The sequence below is a fragment of the Chiloscyllium plagiosum genome, unplaced genomic scaffold (assembly GCF_037043375.1).
Source record: "Chiloscyllium plagiosum isolate Xiang-an unplaced genomic scaffold, Cpla_swu_hap1 HiC_scaffold_14, whole genome shotgun sequence".
Lineage (NCBI taxonomy): Eukaryota > Metazoa > Chordata > Chondrichthyes > Orectolobiformes > Hemiscylliidae > Chiloscyllium > Chiloscyllium plagiosum.
The window spans coordinates 23,042,155-23,064,655 of NW_028270152.1; the positions used below are offsets into that span (position 1 = coordinate 23,042,155).

General features: G+C 42.3%; 1 protein-coding gene across 2 annotated transcripts in view; it reads right to left on the reverse strand.

Annotated features, from left to right (window-relative positions):
• LOC122558892 (interleukin-17 receptor C-like) overlaps positions 1-22,501 on the reverse strand; it is a 69,711-nt gene that overhangs the window by 35,499 nt on the left and 11,711 nt on the right. The window contains exons 1-6 of one of the 2 annotated variants that reach the window (XM_043707808.2): positions 13,205-13,378; positions 7,957-7,978; positions 4,726-4,863; positions 2,983-3,075; positions 2,140-2,252; positions 304-415 (exon numbers count right to left, since the gene is read on the reverse strand). In XM_043707808.2, coding sequence (XP_043563743.2) covers positions 304-415; positions 2,140-2,252; positions 2,983-3,075; positions 4,726-4,834 — 427 coding nt within the window. In that variant the 5' untranslated portion in view covers positions 4,835-4,863; positions 7,957-7,978; positions 13,205-13,378. Of the gene's footprint in view, positions 1-303; positions 416-2,139; positions 2,253-2,982; positions 3,076-4,725; positions 4,864-7,956; positions 7,979-13,204; positions 13,379-22,501 lie in introns of those variants that run through there. The other variant, XM_043707807.2, reaches the window with a different exon arrangement.

Below are 22,501 nucleotides of genomic sequence, written 5' to 3' on the forward strand. Positions count from 1 at the left end.
GAGGCAGGAATCGAACCCAGGTCCCTAGTGCTGTGAGGCAGCAGTGCTAACCACTGAGTCACCGTGCGACCCCAGGTAAGTGAGTAACTTTTATTCTGCTCTAGGTTAGAAATACGGATTTAGAGCTAGATCATAGGGATTCAGAACGGCAGATATCCTGCTCCTCCTGGTCAGTGCACTACTTTGATTGCATGAGTGAACCTCCTTCCCAAGTAAAGTGATCACCTCAAAGCTGACCCCACTCACTCATTACAGTATCCTGTAGCACGAGGAGAGGCTCTGAAAATTTGAGGATCAACCCACCTTCAACTTCATGAGTCTGCTGCAAATCCTTCTGGTTTGCACGTTTTGGGAAGGCTTTAATTAAAACGTTGCTGCTCACATATGCTCGAAAGCATCTCAACTCCACGGTACCCTATTAAGAAAAGTAAAGAAAAATGCTTTACATGTAGGCTTTTCTCTGTAGGCTATTGTGGCTACAATGCCACCTTTATTCAAATGTTGTGTTAGCTTACTCAGTTTTCTATAAGCCAGCAGATGGTGTAACTGAGGTACGTTTCTTTTGTGTCATATACATCACAGAGAGAAGTCTGTTCCCTCCCCCATAACCTGGAAACTTCCCATGTCTGTTAGTATATGAGGTAGACCAAATGTGTGCTTATGTTTTGGTCATAACTTGTTTTTCCTTAGAAATAAGTTGCCATTCTACATCAAGCAGAGTATTCAGTATTCCAGGAAGCCTGTACTTCCAGAATTCCTGAACGTAACATTTCCTCTGTGGTCCAAAGTCCCATTCCAGTAAATCTTGCTGCCCACGATGCCACCTTCAGCTGAAAGAGCTGACAGATTCGGGCAAAACCTGATCTACAACTGCGGCAGAGCCACTGCATGGTTGTAATAGAAACTGTTCAGTTTCAAAGTGTCCCTCACTTCTGATAGCAATGTTTTCTGTTATTCCATTCTTTTCCACCCTGTAGCACATATGCCATACAGCTGTCGTCTGTTCCTCCATTCGGTATAGTTGAGAAGACAAAACAGACCTAAGCGAATGTAAGAATTTAATATCTCAGTTCAGGCTGAGATTGGCAGCTCAAATTTTTCGCGGAGGAGGCTGTCTACACCACACAGAATCTGAGAACAGTAGAGCACAGGAGGAGGCTATTCAGCCCCACCAAGGTTATACTAGGTCAATTCAGGGCAGGAGCAAATTAATCCAAATGTGATAGCCAGATGAATCCATTTAGTCCTGGCTCCTGGTCTTTTCCTCTACCCATACAAATTATGACTCCTTTCGTATTTAAAAGCCACATTTAATCTTTAGCCACTGTCTTACCAGGCAGCACATTCTACATCCTAAATACTCCTTTCAAGAAACATTCCTCCTCATGTTTGTAAAACTTACAACAACACATTTCCAAAATAAAAACAAGTTGTTCACTTCTTAATGTGGACTTGTTTTATAACGAAATGAAGAAGTGTTGATTGGCTTCTTTGGAAATAAAAATGGGAAAATTTTGGGATTGTTCAGCATTTGTGAACAGAAGCAGAGATCATGTACCCGCTCTGTGACCCTTCATCAGAACCGGAACAATTAGAACTCATGGATTTGTGGTAAATATGGAGCAGAGGGAGGCAGGAGGAACAAAAGCAAAAGTCTGTGACAGATAGGGGAGACAGGGGAGATTGGTTACAAAAGGGACGATGGTGCAAGGCAGTAGGAAATGTTAGTGGAACAAGCAAGGAAACAAAATATAGATCTAGAACAGGAGTACATGACAGATTCAGCATTATCAGCAATATGTTAGTTTAAAACAATAAGGTTAGAAGTTGCAGGAAGAAATTATTGAACACAATTTTGATTTTGGAAGGCTCCAAAGCACCTAATTGGAAAGGTAAAGTGCTGTTCTTTGACCTTACATTAGACATCATTGGCAGAAGTGTCAGAGTAGGAGAGAAGCAGAAAATAGAAATAACAGGCAACTTGGTGGCCCAGGTCACAGAGGTGGTGCATAGATGCATGCCTGTTCTATGTGTTAATGTTAACTAACGGAGTCCCGTTCTTTCACATTTGGTCTAATATTATATTTGTTGGCATGTGAGCAAGATGTGCGGAGTTCCAACTCTTCTCTTCACACTTGCCTTTGGAGATGTGTTGAGTTCATGATCAGTGGGATGGAATCGAACCTTCAGCCGTGCGCATCTGTTTATCCCATTCGTTGAGTGATATGCAGAAAGATATATCAACTCAAAACCTGAAAGGAAAAGAAGGCTTTTTATTTCCAAAAGTCTGCCCACATTCACAAGGTCATCCTGGTCAATACTGCCATTTGGTCTCATTTGCCAGCATTTGGTCCATATCCCTCTAATCACTGCCTATTCATATACCCATCCAGATGCCTTTTAAATGCTGTAATTGTACCAGCCTCCACCACTTCCTCTGGCAACACATTCCATATATGCACCAACCTCTGCATGAAAAAGTTGCCCCTTAGGTCCCTCTTAAACCTTTCCCCTCTCACCTTAAACCTATGCCCTCTAGTTTTGGACTCCCCCAACCCAGGGAAACGACCTTGTCTATTTACCCTATCTATGCCCTTCATCATTTTATACCCCTCTAAAACATCACCCCTTAGCCTCCAATGCTCCAGGGAAAATAGCCCCAGTCTATTCAGCCTCTCCCTATAGTTCAAAACCTCCAAACCTGGCAACATCCTTGTAAATCTTTTCTGAACCTTTCAAGTTTCACAACATTCTTCTCAAAGCAGGGGGAATTGCATGCAGTATTCCAATAGTGAGCCAACCAATGTCCTATACAGCCACATCAATGACCTCCCAACTCCCATACTCAATGCTCTGACCAATACAAACAATCATCTAGGTGTTGGGTTTCCAATTTAAAAATCAAGCCCAGTTAGTCTGGATTTCTGGTCATTGACTAGCACATTGTGTAGGTGATAATTCTTGAATATTAATTACAGTTACCTTCATTATATTCTTCGTCCTCAATTTCTTCATCTGCATTGTTTTTACTGGACTTGCTTCCACTTCCACCCCGACTCCATTTACTCTCCCCTCCTGGTCCAAATTGGGAAAGTTACAATCATTAGCCTGCCCTACCTTTTTTTAAGATAATTTCATAGTACATTTGTGTGCAATCTATAGATGCCTCCAGCACAATTCAAAGCACTTTAATTAAGAGTTTTTTGGATTGCAGTCAATGTTGCTGCGTAGCAAAGTGGATCAGCTGTTTGCACACAGGAAAGTTTCAGGAACAACAGTCAGTTAAGCTGTTTTTTTCTCACTATTGCTTTTGAGAGAGGAAAGTTGGCCATGCCTGCCCTGTCTGTGGAAGAGGATCTTGCACAATCATTTGAGCAGTGCCTTCAATACTGCATTGAACTGAACTGCCAGCATAGATTATAGGAACGAATGAGTGTTAAACACTGAGGGAAGAGTTCTCTCTACCACACCAAGGTGATACTACATTCACTAGGTTGCAGGGTAATATTTGTTCCGTGAGAGAGAATCACAAATTGACCCCTTTCCAGCCATCTTTTGAATGTGGAACAGGAACTCTGGGAGGTCAATTTCTAGGAATGAGTGTGCGTACTCAGTCTCCTCCAGAACATTAATAATTAGTGCCAGATTCAACAGAACCTCTGCAGCACAATCTCCACGTTGTCTGAGCAAACGGTTTCTGCACCAGAAACTGCAGCAAAGTGGAGAGTATGCTTGCAGAAGTTAGCCGATTTACAATTCCCCTATGATAATGAATAATGATCCAGCTAAATGCATGGTCTGTCCAGTGGAAGGCCAGAAAAAGTGGCCTTCTTGGGCCATAGTGTTAGCTGTATTAGTCAGAGGGAAATGGGTCTGGGTGGGTTACTCTTCGGAGGGTCGGTGTGGACTGGTTGGGCCGAAGGGCCTGTTTCCACACTGTAGGGAATCTAGTCTAATGTAAAGTATAACACCTGGGTGTAAATAGGGTGCCACAGGGTGCACATTGATTTTATCTTCACTACCTCTTGAGTGATTAGAACAGATGCATTTCATGAAAATTACATTAACACGTGCAGGAGAAGGGAATGGAAAGGTTATGCTGATGGGGTCAGATGAAGAAGGACGGAAGAAGGTTTCTGCAGAGCATAAACAATGGCTCAGACCTGTTGGGCTGAATGGCCTGTTTCTGTCCTATCATTGCAATGTGGCACTGTCCCATTTCTTTCAGATAAACTAAGTTCAAATAATTTCCATTGCCTTTTCCCCACCTGCTTTCTAAAGAGTAATGGTTTATTTTCTTGTGAACTGACATCTGGCTGCAGAAGACTGAACAATTAGAGCAATCTATTAGTACAATGTTTTTTCTAAGGTGCTCCTTCATTGCTAAGTGTCGGCGATGATTACTAACAAGGTACAGCTCCTAGCAATGGAGACTTTTTATTGCACATGAGAAAAATAAACTTTTAACCAACTGGCCCTTCCCGATAGAGTACAATAAATATTTGTGTACAATCAATACCTAGTCTAATCAAACTGTATTTATTCATCTGATAAAGAAAAAAGGGATTGAAATGTAAACATAATGTATCTACTAAAAGTACTTCCTTAGACTTTCAATGTCAGTCAATAATTGCTCACATGTAGCTCTTTCACAGACATTAGTCATAACCTTGAATTTTCTGAATTTTTGAACAGTTTGAGATTATTAATATTCTTCAGCCTTACCTGCCAGTGACACAGTCAGCTGGACACGTATACATGGGCTACATTTCTCTTTGCAGTACAGTATAGTGGAGGTTGTTAAGTTATTTAGGAGGAGTCTGTTCACAGGCATAGCTTCATTAATTTCTTCACAGCCACAGTCTGTCAAAAAGAGTTATGAAACAGCAAGGAAGGCTAGTTACATCGCACATAAAGTCAGAAAGTACAAGGGTCACTGGGCAAAGACAAAATAATTGCCAACACAGATCAGGTGTTAACATTAAATCACAAACATTAAATTTTGCAACAGCGGGAATGATAGCATAATTGCCCCATAATCCTCAGTATGAACTTTGAAATCACAATGAATCCAAAGGTGTAGAGTCAGAGAGGTCTCAACACACTAAAAGGCCCTTTGGCCCATCAAATCTGCGCCTGTCAAAAATAAACATCTAACTCTTTTAATCTTATTGTCCACCACTTTAGCTCATAGCCTTGTATACCTTGGCATCACAAGTGCACATCTAAATACTTCTTAAATGTTAGGAGGGCTTCCACCTCTATCACCCTCACAGGGAGTGATAAATTCCACAGTATCTCATCATCTTAGGGCAGATTGATAGTCTGAAATTTCTTAATGCTAGTTTAAGAACTGCTGAAAATATGAAGCCATCAACTGGGTTGTGCTGAGCTTTCAAACTTATTTTACACTTAGGATAACTAGTCAAGCTGAGAAACTTAATTTTGTTTTGGATATATGATTTGGAGGTGCTGGTATTGGACTGGGGTGGACAAAGTTACAAATCACATAACACCAGGTTACAGTCAAACAGGTTTATTTGGAAACACTAGGTTTCAAGGCGCTGCCTCTTCATCAGGTGGTTGTGGAACAGGACTATAAGACACAGAATTTATAGCAAAAGGGTTACGCTGTCATGGAACTGTAACTATATATTAAACAAGTTTAGATTAAGATTTTCATTGTTTAGAATGGGATATGCTAGTTTCAGTTCTTTAATATGTAAATTGCAGAACTCCTTTTAAGTTACATTCTCAAGATAAAGTGGTCAACCACCTGATGAAGGAACAGTGCTTCCAATTAAACCTGTTGGACGATAACCTGGTGTTGTGTGATTTGTAGCTTTGTACACCCCAGTCCAACACTGGCATCTCCAAATCATTCTCAAGATAGCTTCAGCACTTCTAACAATAGGTGACATCTCAGCTCAGACAATGCATTAAAGATGTGAGGTTAAAGTCTGTCTGTGCCCCAATGTTGAGTCATATAAGTTTATGGGGTCAATTTGTATTTGCAGAATTACATTTTATTTTGCTCAAAAACTGCATAAATCCAGGTAAGATTCTATAAGTCCCACATTAGAAATAGAACCAGTCTGACTCAACATTGGGACACATTGAGAAACTTCACACCTTTAATGCTTTGTCTGAGCTAAGATGGCACGTATTGTTAGAAATGCTGAAGCTATCTTGAGAATGTGACTTAAAAGGAGTTCTGGGATTTACACATTTAAGAACCGAAACTAGCATATTCCATTCTAAAAGATGAAAGACTAAATCTCATTTTGTTTAAAATGCCATTACAGCTCCATGACACTGTAACCCTTTTGCTATAACTTCTGTGTCTTATAGTCCTGTTCCACAACCACCTGATGAAGAGGCAGTGCCTTGAAAGCTAGTGATTCCAAATAAACCTGTTGGACTATATCCTGGTGTTTTAGATATAGCTAAACATGTCTGTATCTGCTCAATATTATTGTATGATGCATTAGAATCTAAGACAATGGAAAGTAAATAGAAAGGCAACACAGAGTTGGGTGGAATTTTGTGCACTTCCCCAGGATGAGTTTGGAGGCAGCAGTGGCAATTAATCAGACTGTGGGGGTGCCAGGTGGGTCTCTGCTTTGCCACCAATTGAGGCCCTCGAGGGGGTAGTTAATGATATTCAATCACCAAGGGCAGTCACCACACGGGTACCCCTATCCATTCCCACCTCTCTCACTTCCCCACTATCGGAGTTCCTCAGTGATCCCAAGTCTCTCCTTGGTTGCACTGTCTACAGCTGCCAAATGATCCCACTAACACTGTAGAGAATGGACAGCTACTGGTTTCTGATTGCCCAACAGCTCTCAGGGTGCAGGGAGTTTCCATCATTGGGATCATTAGTCACAAAAAGAGAACTACAATTCCTTGAGCTTGCACTTAGGGGAAAGAAACTAGAAATCTGGTAGTGATTGGTAAAACAGAGGGTAACAGAGCAAGAGAGAGACCAAGAAGGAAATGCATAGACAGTTATAGAGTCATACAGAAGTTCCCCAAACTAAACTAGTCCGACTTGCCTACATTTGGCCCATATCCCTTATAACTTTCCTATTCATGTACCTGTCCAAATGTCTTTTAAATGTTGTAACTGTACCTGCACCTACTACTACCTCTTGAAGAAATAAAGTTCAATGCAAGCTGGAGGAATAACGTTTTGTAATGCTCAGGCAATTTAAAGCCTCTAGTACTCGACATTAAATTCGCAATTTCACAGCATGATCTGTCCTGCACTTTTCTTACATTCCCCCACTACTCTCCTAGCCATGTCTTTTTGTGTCTTGTTGACTATTTTTTTCCTTTTCATCCCATCATTGACCCCATTTCACATCTTTATTCCTCCTTTATCACCACTAGCACCACTTTTGCCTTTTTCTCTGGGCATTCTCACAATCTATTCTCTTCATTCTCCCTCTGTCAGCAGCATATACATCACCATTCCCAAAGTTTGAACTATGAAGAAGAGTCATACCGGACACGAAATGTTAAACTCTGTTCCTCTTGCCACAGATGTTGGCAAATCTACTGAGCTTCTGCAGCAATTTCTGCTCTTAGTTTATACTAGAAGACATTAGTTGCAATGAAATACCATGAATTAGATAGCCATGATTGCTAATGTTATAAAATGTGACATCTGAAGTCTTCTGTCCAGATTTTACTCTAAGTGTGCTCAATGTGCATCATCACCTCAGTCGCTTATGTGAATTAACAGGAGATTGCCATTGTTAAATTCAACATGAATTTCCCTTTGACCTGCCAGCATGGGAAAGTCTGTGAAGTGGGCAGATCTCATTGTTGTAATTGTTGGAAGAGTGGGGCTTTTGCTGATTATTAATCAAGTGTAACATAAAAAGGCAAGATGCAATTTACAGCTAAACAATTGGCATTTGATGCCAACAAACTTATAATTATACTTACACTTGGCTTCACATGAAAAGACCTGCAAAGAAATGAGAGAAAAAAAATGTCAAAATTGAAAATTATTAAAATCACTGTTTAATTCTATCTTCCCAGTTAGTTGAGAGATTTGCCAATAAAGAGTAAAGGGTAGCTGCTCCACCATTTAATGAGGAGTATCAGAAATGTCAATATATGGTTTGCACTTTTCCTGATGTAATTGGTGATAAAATGAAGTGCAAAGTTTGAAAATTACTCCTTTCCAACAGTGACAGTCTACAAAAGCTAATAACTTGCACCTACAGTAGTGCCTGAAATGTGGCCACGTGTCCAAACAACCATCTTGAGGATAAATTCTCAGTCTGAGAGAGAATGAAAACAGGGTCATAAAAAAGAAAAGAGGTTGCTTTTATATAGCTTCTTTTAACACCCAGGATGTCTCAAAGTACTTTACAGAAGGATGTATTTTTGTAGTGTCCTTACTTAATAACGGAGGAAATGCAGCAGCTCATTCACACTCAGCAAGCTCCCATAAACCAATATGCAATAATGACCTACTTTTGAGATGTTGTTTGAGGGATAAATATTGACCAGCCCACTGGCAATAACTCCTCTGCCATTTTTTTGTGATTATAGTACAATGGGGTTTTTTACCTACTACTTAAAACACAGTTAAAAATCACACAACACCAGGTTATAGTCCAACAGGTTTAATTGGAAGCACACTAGCTTTCGGAGCGACGCTCCTTCATCAGGTGATTGTCGCTCTGAAAGCTAGTGTGCTTCCAATTAAACCTGTTGGACTATAACCTGGTGTTGTGTGATTTTTAACTTTGTACACCCCAGTCCAACACCGGCATCTCCAAATCATAATTAAAACACAGTCAGGGCCTTAGTTCATCACGTTCTGGATACCAATGGTCTTAAAAGCAGCTGCAAACTGATGAGATTGATTGGAAATACAGAAAGGATCCAGGATCAGTCAAAACATTACAGCAACCATTGCATGATGATTGGTTCATGACTAGATTTCTAATAACTGCAGGAAGACTGTAGAGCAGGGGATTATCAGACACATTCTGGTTGAGCTAGATGCCATTCTTTACATTCCAAGCACTCTAGGCACCTCCCATTCCTGCAGTGAGAATCTGTCGAGTCACTCAGTTCCTTTCTCCAAACCTGCTGCATGTTCACTCTCCATCTGTTTTGTTGGATTGAAGCCATTAATATTTCTGTATCAGCAATGGCCTCTTACTGTCCTCAGTTACTTCCCCCTTTTACTAACTTTCATTTCAGTCACACGAGGTATAGCTCACAGGCCCAGTTTAAGACCGTAAGACACAGCAGCAGATGAAGATCATTCAGACCCAATGAGTCTGCTCCACCAGTTAATGACATCATGTTTGCTCGCTGAGCTGGAAGGTTCATTTTCAGACGTTTTGTCACATAATAGGTGACATCATCAGTGAGCCTCTGATGAAGCACTGGTATTAGTGACCCGCTTTCTCTTTATGTGTTTAGGTTTCCTTGGACTGGTGGCGTCATTTCCTGTGGTGATGTCATTTCCTGTTCTTTTTTCTCAGAGGGTGGTAAATGGGATCCAAGTCAATGTGTTTGTTGATATCAAACCTTCTCATAACTTGCTAATGAGACCATGGTATATTTGATAACTTTCAACAACTCAACTTTCCATGGTTCAGTGGTTAGCACTGCTGCTTCACAGCATCAGGGACCTGGGTTTGATTCCACCCTTGGGTGACTGTCTGTGTGGAGTTTTCACATTCTCTCTTTGTCTGCATGGGTTTCCTCTGGGTGCTTCGGTTTCCTCACACAGTCTGAATATGTGCAAGTTAGGTGAGTTGGCCATGTTATATTTCCCATAATGTTCAGGGGTGTGTAGGTTTAGGTGCAATTGTCAGGGGAAATGTAAAGTAACAGGGTAGGGGAATGGGTCTGAGTGGTGTAATCTTTGGAGGATTGGTGTGGATTTGTTGGGCCAAATGGCCTGTTTCCATACCAAAGGGATTCTATGATATCCCTCGATTCCCATACTTATCAAAAATCTGTCTATCTCAGTCTTGAACATACTTGAGGTCTCGGCACTATAAGACCATAAGACCTAGAGTGGAAGTAAGGACATTCGGCCTATCGAGTCCACTCCGCCGTTTAATCATGGCTGATGGGCATTTCAACTCCACTTACCCGCATTCTCCCCGTAGCCCTTAATTTCTTGTGACATCAAGAATTTATCAATCTCTGCCTTGAAGACATTTAGCCTCCACTGCATTCCGCGGCAATGAATTCCACAGGCGCACCACTCTCTGGCTGAAGAAATGTCTCCGCATATCTGTTCTGAATTGACCCCCTCTAATTCTAAGGCTGTGCCCACAGGTCCTAGTCTCCTCGCCTAACGGAAACAATTTCTTAGCGTCCACCCTTTCCAAGCCATCTTGTAAGTTTCTATTAGATCTCCCCTTAACCTTCTAAACTCCAATGAGTACAATCCCAGGATCCTCAGCCATTCCTCATAAGTTAGACCTACTATTCCAGGGATCATCCGTGTGAATCTCCGCCGGACACCCTCCAATGCCAGTATGTCCCTCCTGAGGTGTGGGGACCAAAAATGGACACAGTACTCCAAATGGGGCCTAACCAGAGCTTTATAAAGTCTCAGTAGCACATTGCTGCTTTTATATTTCAACCCTCTTGAGATAAATGACAACATTGCATTCGCTTTCTTAATCACGGATTCAACCTGCATGTTTACCTTTAGAGAATCCTCGACTAGCACGCCCAGATCCCTTTGTACTTTGGCTTTATGAATTTTCTCACCATTTAAAAGTAGTCCATGCTTGTATTATTTTTTCCAAAGTGCAAGACGTCACATTTGCTCACATTGAATTCCATCAGCCATTTCCTGGATCACTCTCCCAAACTGTCTAGATCCTTCTCCAGCCTCCCCACTTCCTGCGTGTCCACCTAACTTGGTATCATCGGCAAACTTCGCTAGAATGCCCCCAGTCCCTTCATCCAGATCATTAATATATAACGCGAACAGCTGCGGCCCCAACACTGAACCCTGTGGGACACTGCTTGTCACTGGCTGCCATTCCGAAAAAGAACCTCTTATCCCAACTCTCTGCCTTCTGTCAGACAGCCAATCCTCAATCCATGCCAGTAGTACACCTCGAACACCATGGGCCCTCACCTTGCTCAGCACTGGGTTTCCCTGGTCCAACCTACTTGTCACTTCTTCAAAGAATTCTAACAGGTTTTCAGGCACGACCTCCCCTTACTAAATCCATGTTGACTTGTTCTAATCCGACCCTGCTCTTCCAAGAATTTAGAAACCTCATCCTTAACGATGGATTCTAGAATTTTACCAACAACTTTTATAAAGTCTGGTTCATTACATAGCACTAGGTCCAAAATAGCCTGCTCCCTTGTGGGCTCCATGACAAGCTCTTCCTAAAAGCCATTCTGTAAGCATTCCAAGAATTCCCTTTCTTTGGATCCACTGGCAACATTATTTATCCAGTCCACCTGCATATTGAAGTCTCCCATGATCACCGTGACCTTGCCTTTCTGACATGCCTTTTCTATTTCCCAGTACATGTTGCGTCTCTGGTCCTGACCACTGTTAGGAGGTCTGTATATAACTCCCATTATGTTTTTTTTGCCTTTGTGGTTCCTCAATTCCACCCACACAGACTCCGCATCATCCGACTCTATGTCATTCAGTGCCATAGATTTAATTTTGTTCTTAACTAACAAGGCCACCCCACCCCCTCTGCCCACCTCCCTGTCTTTTCGATAAGTTGTAAATCCTTGGATGTTTAACTGCCAGTCCTGAACCCCCTGCAACCATGTCTCTGTGATACCTACCACATCATAATCATTCACGATGATCTGTGCCGTTAGTTCATCTGCTTTGTTACGAATGCTACGAGCATTCAGGTAAAGTGTCTTAATGCTAACATTCTTATCATTAGAGATATTGGAAGTCATAAGATGTCCTAAGTTATCCTTCCTTTTTGTTGCATTCCTAGTCTGCCTCAAGCTTAAATCCACCTGCATACATGCTATCCTCTTGCTTATCTTTCCATTTAACTCCATACTCCCTGTCGCTTTCACTTTCCCTTCCTCCCAACTCAGAAGTTTAAAGTCCTACTGACCACCCTATTTATCCTCTTTGCTAGAACATTGGTACCAGATCGGTTCAGGTGGAGACTGTCCCAATGGTACAGATTATCCCGGTTCCAAAACTGACGCCAATGCCCCATGAAATGGAATCCCTCTTTCCCACACCAATCCCTTAGCCACATGTTTACTTCCATAATTTTCTTATCCCTATGCCAATTGGCACGTGGCTCGGGCAGTAATCCGGAGAGTATGACACTTGAGGACCAGTACTTCAATTTCCTTCCTAGTGCTCGATAATCCCCAAACAGGTCCTCCACCCTAGCTTTGCTTATGTTGTTAGTCCCAACGTGGACTACAACAACTGGATCCTCTCCCTCTCGCTCCAATATCCTTTCAAGCCGGTCGGATATGTCCCGCACCCTGGCAGCGGGCAGGCAACACACTTTCCAAGACTCCCGATCCGGCTTGCATAGGATACTATCTGTCCCCCTAATTATAGAATCCCCTATAACAACTACTTGTCTTTTTGCTTCCCCCTCTTGAATGGCCTTCTGCATCATGGTGCCGTGGTCAGCTGGCTTATCCTGTCCAGAGCCCTTTTTCTCATCCATATAGGGAGCAAGAATCTCATACCTGTTGGACAAGGTCAAGGGCTGAGGCTCCTGCCCTCCTGAACTCCGGTTCCCCCTACCTGCCTCACTTACAGTCACACTCTGATGTCCCTGATCACTAACTGAATGTGAATTACTTAATCTCCCAGGTGTGACTGCCTCCTGAAACAAAATGTCCAGGTAACTCTCCCCCTCCCGGATGTGCCGCAGTGTTTGAAGCTCAGATTCCAGATCATCAATTCTGAGCCGGAGTTCTTCCAGCAACCAACACTTGCTGCAGATGTGGTCACTGCCATTCACAATGGGATCAGCCAGCTCCCACATCATACAGCTACAGCACATCACCTGCCCAGCCATCTCTGCTTAGTTAATTACTTTATTACTTTGTATAAGTTTGAGTTAAAATACTTTCTGATACCTCTCTGCTATAGTCTTTTTCTAAAAACCAATTAATAGATAAACCATAAAAAGTAAATTCTTAACCAATCACCGATAAAGAAATAGAAAATCCTTACCTTAACAAAGCAGAGTCCTATTTTTGGTTAGAGGAGGAGGGGGGAGAGGTGGGAGACACAACATGTGTAGTGTCTTGGGTTCAGCCACTGCCCAGATATATTACCGGCAGTCCCCTGGTTGTCGCTCCCACCTTTCCTACTTATTAACTAGGTTAGAGGAGGAGGGTGGGTGGGAGACACTACAGTAGTAGAGTCTCGGGTTTAGCTACCTTGCTGATATCTATGATCACTGCTTTCCTTCCCGGCTGCCCCTCCGGTCCACGTCACTTCCTCCGCTGCTCCCGCCCCTTCTGTGAAAGAGAAAAACACCGCTGCCCACTACCGGTAAGTAATTTTAATAAAAACTGCCTTACCTTATCTGCAGTTCATCCGAGTTCATCCTAACTCCGCTGCTGCTCGTACTATAAACTTTTGCAGTGAAAAATTTCACAGATTGGCTACCTTCCAAGAAAAGAAATCCTCCTCCTCATTGGTCTTTAGTGAGTGACCCCTTATTCTGAGATTTAGCCGTCTGGTCCTAGACTTACTCACAATGGCAAACAATTTCTCTTGTCTACCTCTCAAACCCCAAAGAATATTATATTTTCGATAAGCTCTCCTCTCATTCTTCAAAAAACCAAACCCACTTGATCTCTCTTTATAAGAAACCTCTTCCATTCCTGGTGTTAACCTTGTGAACCTTCTCCAGACTGCCTCCAATGCCAGGATATCTTTCCTTACTGTTCATGATATCTTACCAAAATTTTTCACAGTATCCCAGCTGTGGTCTGACTAGTTCCTTGTACAGTTTTTGCAAGATCTCCTTATTTTCATGCTCCATCCCCTTTGAAACTTAAATTCAATTTGTCTTCAATATTACTTCCTGAACTTGGCTGATGGATTTTTGTGATTCATACATGAGGACCCTAAAATATTCCTGTGCTGCACCTTTCTGCAGTCTTTCACCATTTAACTAATATTCAGCCCTTCTATTCTTCCTGCAAAAGTGCATCACTTCATATTTTCTCACATTATATTCCATCTGCTAAGTTTTTGCCCATTCACATAACCTAGATATATTCCCTCAGCAGACTGTTTTTCTCATCCTCATTATTTACCTTCCCACCTGGTTTTGTGTCATCTGCAAACCCAGAGTTAGTAAGTTCACTTCGCTCATTGAGTTGTGAATATATATTTTAAAATAACTGCGGATCCAAGCAATGATCCTTATGTACCTCCACTAGTTGCATGTTGCCATCCTGAAAAAGCCTCCTTTACTCCAACTCTGTTTTCTAATAGTTAGCCAATCATCTATCCATACTTATGTAGTACCCACAACATCACATGCTCTTATTGCATTCGGTAGCCGTATGTGTGGTAGCTTATTGAACCTCTTTTATGGAAATCCAAATTTATTACATGTACTTTAGTCACTAAACTTCAATCTCCCAACTTCTAATCAATATTTTGTAATCAGCCTTCCCAATCTGCAGCCAGTCATTTGCAATAGTCATTACAAACAATGTACAGTCCCTAAGTTGTCATGTACACACTCTTCAATCTCAATTCTGCAGTTACCTCATTCTAATACCCTGTATTTTGTAGTCAGCAGGTTTCAATCTTCAGGCACCACGCTCACCAAAATCCTCCATACTTCTATCTGACAGTTTCATGTCGAAGGCTGCACTCAGTGCACAACCACCTGTGTGAAAGCAGTCTATCAATGCCATTCTGCAGTCACTGCACAAATGGCAGTTGTCTGTCATTATGCATGGACAGTCTGCACTAAGCACACAAGTTTAATCCTTGTTTAGGGAGAAGCTTCTTTTACCTGCTCAACAAGAGGAAGGGAGGTATTTTCTCCTTACCACTGCCCAACATCCAAAATGTTAACAGCTAGAAAAGCACAACACAGACCATTGCAATAATCACACATTTCCCACCACCAATTTCACATATTCATTCGTAGGATGGAGGCACCGTTGGATAGGTGGTGGTGAGCTGTCTTCTTAAACAATTTCCTTCCTTGAGGTATAGAGACACCCACAGTGTTGTTAAGGAGGGAATTCAAGGAAATTAACCCAGTGACAGTGAAAGAACAACTACAGAGTTCCAAATTAGAATGGCATGTGACTTTAGGTGGGGGGATTGGTGTTTCCATGAATTTACTGCCCTTGTCCTTCTAGATGGCAGCAGCTGCAGATTTGGAAGCTGCCATTGAAGGACTCCTTGTTACTCCAGTGTAGATTTTAGATGGTACACACTACTGTCACCCTGCATTGTGGTTGAAGGAATGTGAAACATTCCACCACACTCCTGACTTGGGCCTTATAGATGATGGATTAGTGGTGCTGGAAGTGCGACAGGCTTTGGGGAGTTGTGGTACTATTCATAGCCTCTAATCTGCTCTTTCAGCCACAGTATTTATATGGTTAGTCTAGTTTAGTTACTGGTCAATGGTAACCCCAAAGATGTTGTTAGTGGGGCTTTTAGCAATGATGATGTAAGGGTCGGATTCTCTCTTATTGGAGACAGTCATTTGTGTGGCATGACTGCTACTTGTTAGTTATTAACCCTGGATATTGCCCAGGGCTTGCTACATATGGACATGGATTGCTTCGGTATCTGAAGAGATGCAAATTGTGCTAAACATTGGGCAATCATTGGTGTACATCCCTATTCTGACCTTAGCATGGAGAGAAGGTCATTGACGTTGAGCCTGGAACACTACCCTGAGGAACTACTGCTGTGATATCCTGAGATGTTTGATCTTCAACAACCACAGCTATCTTCCTCTGTACTCAGTATGAGTCCAACCAGTGGAGAGATTTCCTCTTGACTTCCAATAATCTCTGTTTTGCGAGAGCTCTTTGATGTCATACACAGATGATGTTAAGGACAGTCACTCTCTCCTCAGCTCTGGAGTTAAACTCCTTTGCCCATGTTTGGAACATGGCTGTAATGAGGTCAGGAGCTGAGTGGACATGGAGGAACCCAAACTGAGGATCAGTGAGCAGTTATTCCTTTGCAAGTGCCAGTATTCAGGGCTGAGTATTTCACAGCAGTAGGAGGAACTGCGGCCAACGGGGGGTGGGGAGCAGAACATAGCAAGAGATGTGAGAATCTTGATAGAGAAGCCATGGGGAGAATGACCACCTGGGGTTAGACCTTTGAAGATGGTAGAATAAAATGAGGACTGCTGGGGTCAGAGTCAAAAAGTGTGGTGCTCGAAAAGCACAGCCGGACAGGCAGCATCCAAGGGGCAGGAGAGTCAACGTTTCGAGCATAAGCTCTTCATCAGGAATGTGAGAGCATTCTCCCCCAACTTCATGTGAGGTTTGAGCAGGTTGACGTGAGAGAATGCTCCTCACCCCTCAATTCTTCCCATAAGCTTCAAAACTGAGGTTGGCTAAGGATAGGACATTGTGGCTAATAATTAGCCATGCAATTGAGGACCTCAATTGGGATGAGAATGGCTGGGCTGCCCTAGGTCTTGCCCGACCCAGTAACATTTCAAAAACATCCAGGTTAGGGGAGAGAGAGAGTGATGGCAGGAAGGCCATCAGGTATTTTACAGGATGTCCGGCCTACAAACCTAGGAGACATAAAATCTTCCACCAAGTGCTCCTTTGATACTGACGCTCCAGAGCCTTGGAATTTGCTAAGCCCCTGCTGTTTCCCCACTCCCTTTGCCTGTCTGAGCTGAAAATTGAGAACAAGCTCAGATGGAGGAAGTTGACACTGAATGATGATCATGAAACAGCCAAGAAGCCTGTTTTTCAGGCTGGGCAGGAAATGGAGAAATGTTCTTATCTAACAGTAAGAAATGAAAAAGATGTTTGAAAATAGCAGGGACTTTCTGATGTGGCGGAATTCAATGTTCAGTATTCAGTGTGGGATTTAATTCCACTTTTAGAGAGAGATACAGTAATACAGTACTTGTGTATAAACCTGGCAAAGTTTATACACAAGTACTTACCTGCTTAATCATCAGTGCGATGTTCTTAGGTAGGTACATATTTGTTTATTTTAAATGAGCACATGCCTAAAATAATAAACAGAGGAATGCAGTAACAATGCATTAAGAATTCTGAGGTGAAGACTACTGTTCTTAATCTAAATACCTTTGATATAATATTACCATCTCTGCATTGTTCAGTGGTTGAGCTGTGACCAGCTTTTCAGCCTCATTTTAAAAGCTGTACAAACCATAACACAGTGGAATGCGTAATCCTTGACTATCATAACCTCACATTATACGCTTAAAGGGATGTGTTTATGTTGGTATTCAAAGGGATTAACCATGGATACAGTTACCTCCAATAGTGTAGGAAAGAGTGGTGAGAGTAGGAAAGTATGGGTTTTTGGCCCTAAATTATGCCAGGGGAATACAAAGTACTTGGAGATACCTCTTTCGTTGGTTCTAATTTACATCAACCAATTGGATTTTTAAGTACAAAGTGGCCAAACATGCTAATGTGAACAATCTAGGAAAAGCAGGTGAAGCTGTGGAGCTAGGGCTCTTGTAGTACAGTGGTAGTGTCCCTACCTCTAAGCTAGAAGATTTAGGTTCATAGTACCACCTACTCGAGAGGTGCATTATCTCTGAACAGGTTGATTAGGAAAACGCAATGAATTTTGGGAATTTGCACAGAAGCTACAAAATCATTTTTGCTGAAAATGGGCAGGTCAGTGACAAGTGAAATTTAATATGACAATACAGTACATTGAAGAAACAAAAAACCAGCTTCCTAAATGCTATAATGCAAGCCTTTCCAGATTATTTGACTAAGGCACAGAGCTATGTGTTCATTCATGCCTCACATGAACAATTACATGACCTTATCAATTATTGTTGGCTTGTGTGATATTGTTACTGTTCCTAGGACACATGGCAACATTCCAAAACCTACACTAAATCATGCTGGAAAATCACCAGGACTTTAATAACAAATACGGCTGAATCTTAGTTTTTTGAAAAGCTTAGCTGTGAGAGTTGTGTCACATTTTCTAAGAAGGTTTTTCACATAACGCCGAACAAGTATCTTACCAAACTCACCTCAATAATTACCTATCCCACCCCCAATTCTTGACCCCTTACCTCATGCTGTTCCTGAAGAAAGTCACCACTCAGTGAATATCTGCCAAAAGATCAGTGTCTCTACCACTCACACCATCTTTAAGAAGTTGCTGTGTACCCAGACAAATGTTGATAGTCCAGTATTGTACCTCACGGCTGCCATTGTCTCGCCCAGGTCTCTGTTTAATCACCAGGCCACACACTGTACAAGTCATTAGATTCCATCTAAATCACCCTCTCCAAGTCACTGCTGCTCTGTCCCAATACCTACTGTAGACTGGGATCTTATCATAGTCCAGTAGAAGCACATCACATACAGGCAAGTAAGTGGAAAATTCCAAACATGAGTTTTCTCTTTATAACCATCAAAAGGGAACATAAAGAAAACTAATGGAGGCTGATGTGTGCCTGCCCAATTGTCTGCTGCACCTAGCTCTCATCTGCTGGAAGCATCTGCCTGGCTTGTTCTGCCTGACTCAGCTAAATTCTGTCAGGCACAAGGAGAGCTTCCTCCTCCCCAGTGTCCTCATCTTCCTCCATGGAATAGTTCCCTATCCCACAGTTTGTCAGGGTCCAGCACATTGCCTGCTCCAATTATTGAGACTATAGTACATTGGGATGATGAGGCAGCCTCTGTCTGGACTACACTGGCCTCCCTTTCCTCGGGCCCTGCTCCAGTATAATCCTGTCACAGTGTCCTGGGACTTAGGGAGCCTGTGTTGGCAATTCACCTTACTCATAAGGTCATAAAACTCTGGGCCTCCTGTGGACCCTACACCATGCACACAGGTTCTGTGGCTATCCTCTGTCTGCGTTGGGTGCTCCTCATCCTCTGCAGTAGCCTGCTGCTGCACCTGAGCTTACCGTCAGCTCTGATCCTCCTGCATCAGCCTACGCCTTCTTGGGAAGGCAACCACCATGACAGAAATGCCACATGCAGCAGGGCACCAAGACTGTTAGTGGGAACACAAGGGGCGAGAGAGGTTCTTGGACCTCTGATCAGTCAGTGGTAGCATACATTTTCATGCTTTCGCCCTTCAAACTGATACTGACATCACCCGTCCAGATGTTGCTACAGCATTCCCAGTTGCTGTTAGCATCTATAAAATGAAAAGTAATGACAAGGATTGCAGCTTGCTGTGAACAGTGTCAACACCAGACCCCAGATGATCTCCAGGTGCCTTTTCCAATGCCCCCATTGTACCTCGCACCAGCTGACAGCCCATTTATACCCATCCTGCAATGTGGAGACACAACTTATTCAACTTCACCACCCTGACTCCTTCAACCCTGGCATTACACCTTAATAATGTCTAGCCTGTTCATCTGTGTTCCCACTGCAGAGACCACTGGAGTGGTCACTGCCACTGATCCTCAATCCATAGCCTACCATGCCCATCAATGTTCTTTTGTGTACCTCCCATATTCCTGCAGATGCTCCTGCCATTGAGTCTCTACCTGGCTAAATGCCTCTATTTTACACCTCCCCCGCCCCAACAGCCCTTTCGTTATCAAAAGAAATACAGCACTGGTTCTTCAAACAAGTATCATTACCTTGAGCCCATCTTCTGCTTTCTCCTCCATACTCCTACAAATTATTGCTATCCAAATGATCCTCCCATGCTCCTCATGAAGACCTGAATTGAACCTTCACCACATTTCCAGGCAGTGCATTCCATACTCTAACGACTCGCTGTGTGAAAGAGATTTTTCTCACATCACCCTTCCTTTATTTGCATATTTTTAAGTCTATTCCCTCTCTCGACTTGATGTTTAATGAGTGGGAACAGCTATTCCTAATTTACTTTTTTCCAGCCTGCTCACAACCTCCATCAAATCTTCTCTCAGTCTGCTTCTGCCAAGGGAGAACAGTCCCAACTTCTTCATACTATCCTCACAACTGAAGTTTCTCATTCCCAGAACCATTCTTGGAAATGCCTCAAAAGGGCATCTCATCCACTTCTCCTCAACTCCCACCATAGTCCACATCTCCTAGACCTCTATAAGGTCCCATCCATAGCCCTTTCTTGCACAGATGCTCTGAAATAAAACAATTCACTAAAGGTGATTGGTGCTAAGTCAATCAAATTAAGACTGCAGCTTTACACTAGTTAACAATTAGCACTAAGCAGACAAATCCATCTGTTCAGATCCTTTGATTGCTTTTTGTTTGAGGTAGCTCTCACAAATGATAGAAGAGGAGCTATGCTCTGCCAGATGACGGATAATTGGAAATCACATTGATTTTCTTCACTGTGCAAAGGAACAGCTAAATCAAATCTGCGACTGCACAGTAACTGTATCATTCACCCACAGGTTTCAAACTTTTTGAAATACAGACCGATCTTTAAGAAGTCAATCTGCAAAACAAATAGACTTTATCCATGTGATTGGGAAACCTTAACACACATCTAAATGCATGGTTGTGAGTATCGATGACACAACCGATCTTTGCTAGAGTTATTCTGCGACAACAAATTGCTAAATCAGTATCTCAGTAATGTACACTATGTGTTTCCAGTGCTTGGGTGTGCTTGGAGGTTGCTCACGCAGAAGCATAAATTGGTTAGCCATTAACTGCATCATTTTGTTTTGACTCAACTGCTTCATACTGTTAAAAAAAAGCCATAGCCCAAACTGATGTGGAAAGAAGGCCATGTTGAAGACAGCATCTTTTTCAAAATAAAATCTGCTTTAAAGCCAAGAAAGACAATATATTGAAAATGATGAATTGCTGATTGTAGTATGTAGTTGCATATGATGCGATGGTTTTGCCTACTGACATTGATAGACAGAAAAATGTTGGTAATACCTCTGCAATTTTCTGATAAATTGCATACTTCATGAGGTCCCATTGGTGGTCCAGGGCCTCAAAGTACCACCTCAAGTCTTTTCTGTTTTAAAATATTGATTGGCATTCAAAGTATTGGATGAATCCCCTTGCATATGGAGAGTACTGGAAATATAATTATCATTAATAGTATTCACAGCATTGTTTTTTAAAAATTTATTCACAGGATGTTGGCTTCACTGGCTTAAGCCAGCAATTATTGCCCAGAGAGCAGTTAAGACTCAACCGCATTGCTGGGGTCTAGAGTCACATGTAGATCCATTGCCAAAACAAACCATAGCTCCTATTGGAGGAACAACACCTTATCCTCTTCCTGGGCACCCGACAGCCTGGCGGACTCAACATTGAGTTCTTCAATTTTAAATAACCTCCCTCCCCAACCCCCGACTCCCTTCTCAGCACCCCCATCCCCTTCCACTGCTCCCTGCCACCAACTGGATTCATTCCTCCCGATGACCAACCAGGTCGTACACTCTACCTGTCTTCACCTATCCTCACTTCACCACTAAAAGGTGTGCCCCCGCCACCCCCTTTGTCTGCAGCTACCCCCACAACCATCCCCAGTCTTGAAGAAGGATTACTCCTGAAACATTGACTTCTGTCCCTCCTGATACTGCCTGGCTTGCTGTGTTCTTCCAGCCTCCTGTCTGTCTACTTTGGATTCCAGCATCTGCAGTTTTTTTTGTCTCAAACCCATGAGGATGGCAGTTTCCTTCCCTAAAGGATATTAGTGAACCAGATGGGTTCTTCTGAAAATCAACAACATATTCCTAATTCCATTTTTTTAAATTCAAGTTCCAAATCTGCCATGGTGGGATTCAAACCTGAATCCCCAGAGCAATGGCTGAGCTTCTAGATTATCAGTCCAGAGACAACACCACGAGGCTATTATTAAACAGCATGTCAATCTTTCAAGGTTCTAGGATGTGGGGAATTGTACCTGGAAGACATGCCACTTCTCCACTTTTTTTTCTGTAGCAGTCACATGGATTACATGGCTAAAGCTGTGAGCAATGTCTGGTTGGAATTATATTCAGCTTCAGGTACAGTCTCAAATATGGAGGTTCCCATCACTGAAAGGGTTAATGAATAAAGTATTTTCAAAAGCTTTGCCAAAAACAACTCTGTTTCAAAGTCCAAACAACATCTATCTTAGTCACCACCAGTACATTACACCCATGTTATTTAATGCCACCCAATGAAATATTCAACTCTGACTCAGTTGAATTTATTCTCTTCCAGCCAGTCCAAAGTCCCTTTGCTTTTTAATATGGATTTTTCTCTCCTTTTGCGGTTCCCCATACCATTCTCTTATTTGTCCATAGTTATCTCTAACTGATTGAAAGGTGGTGCAGTAGAACAGTTAAATTGGTTATCCAAGCATTCT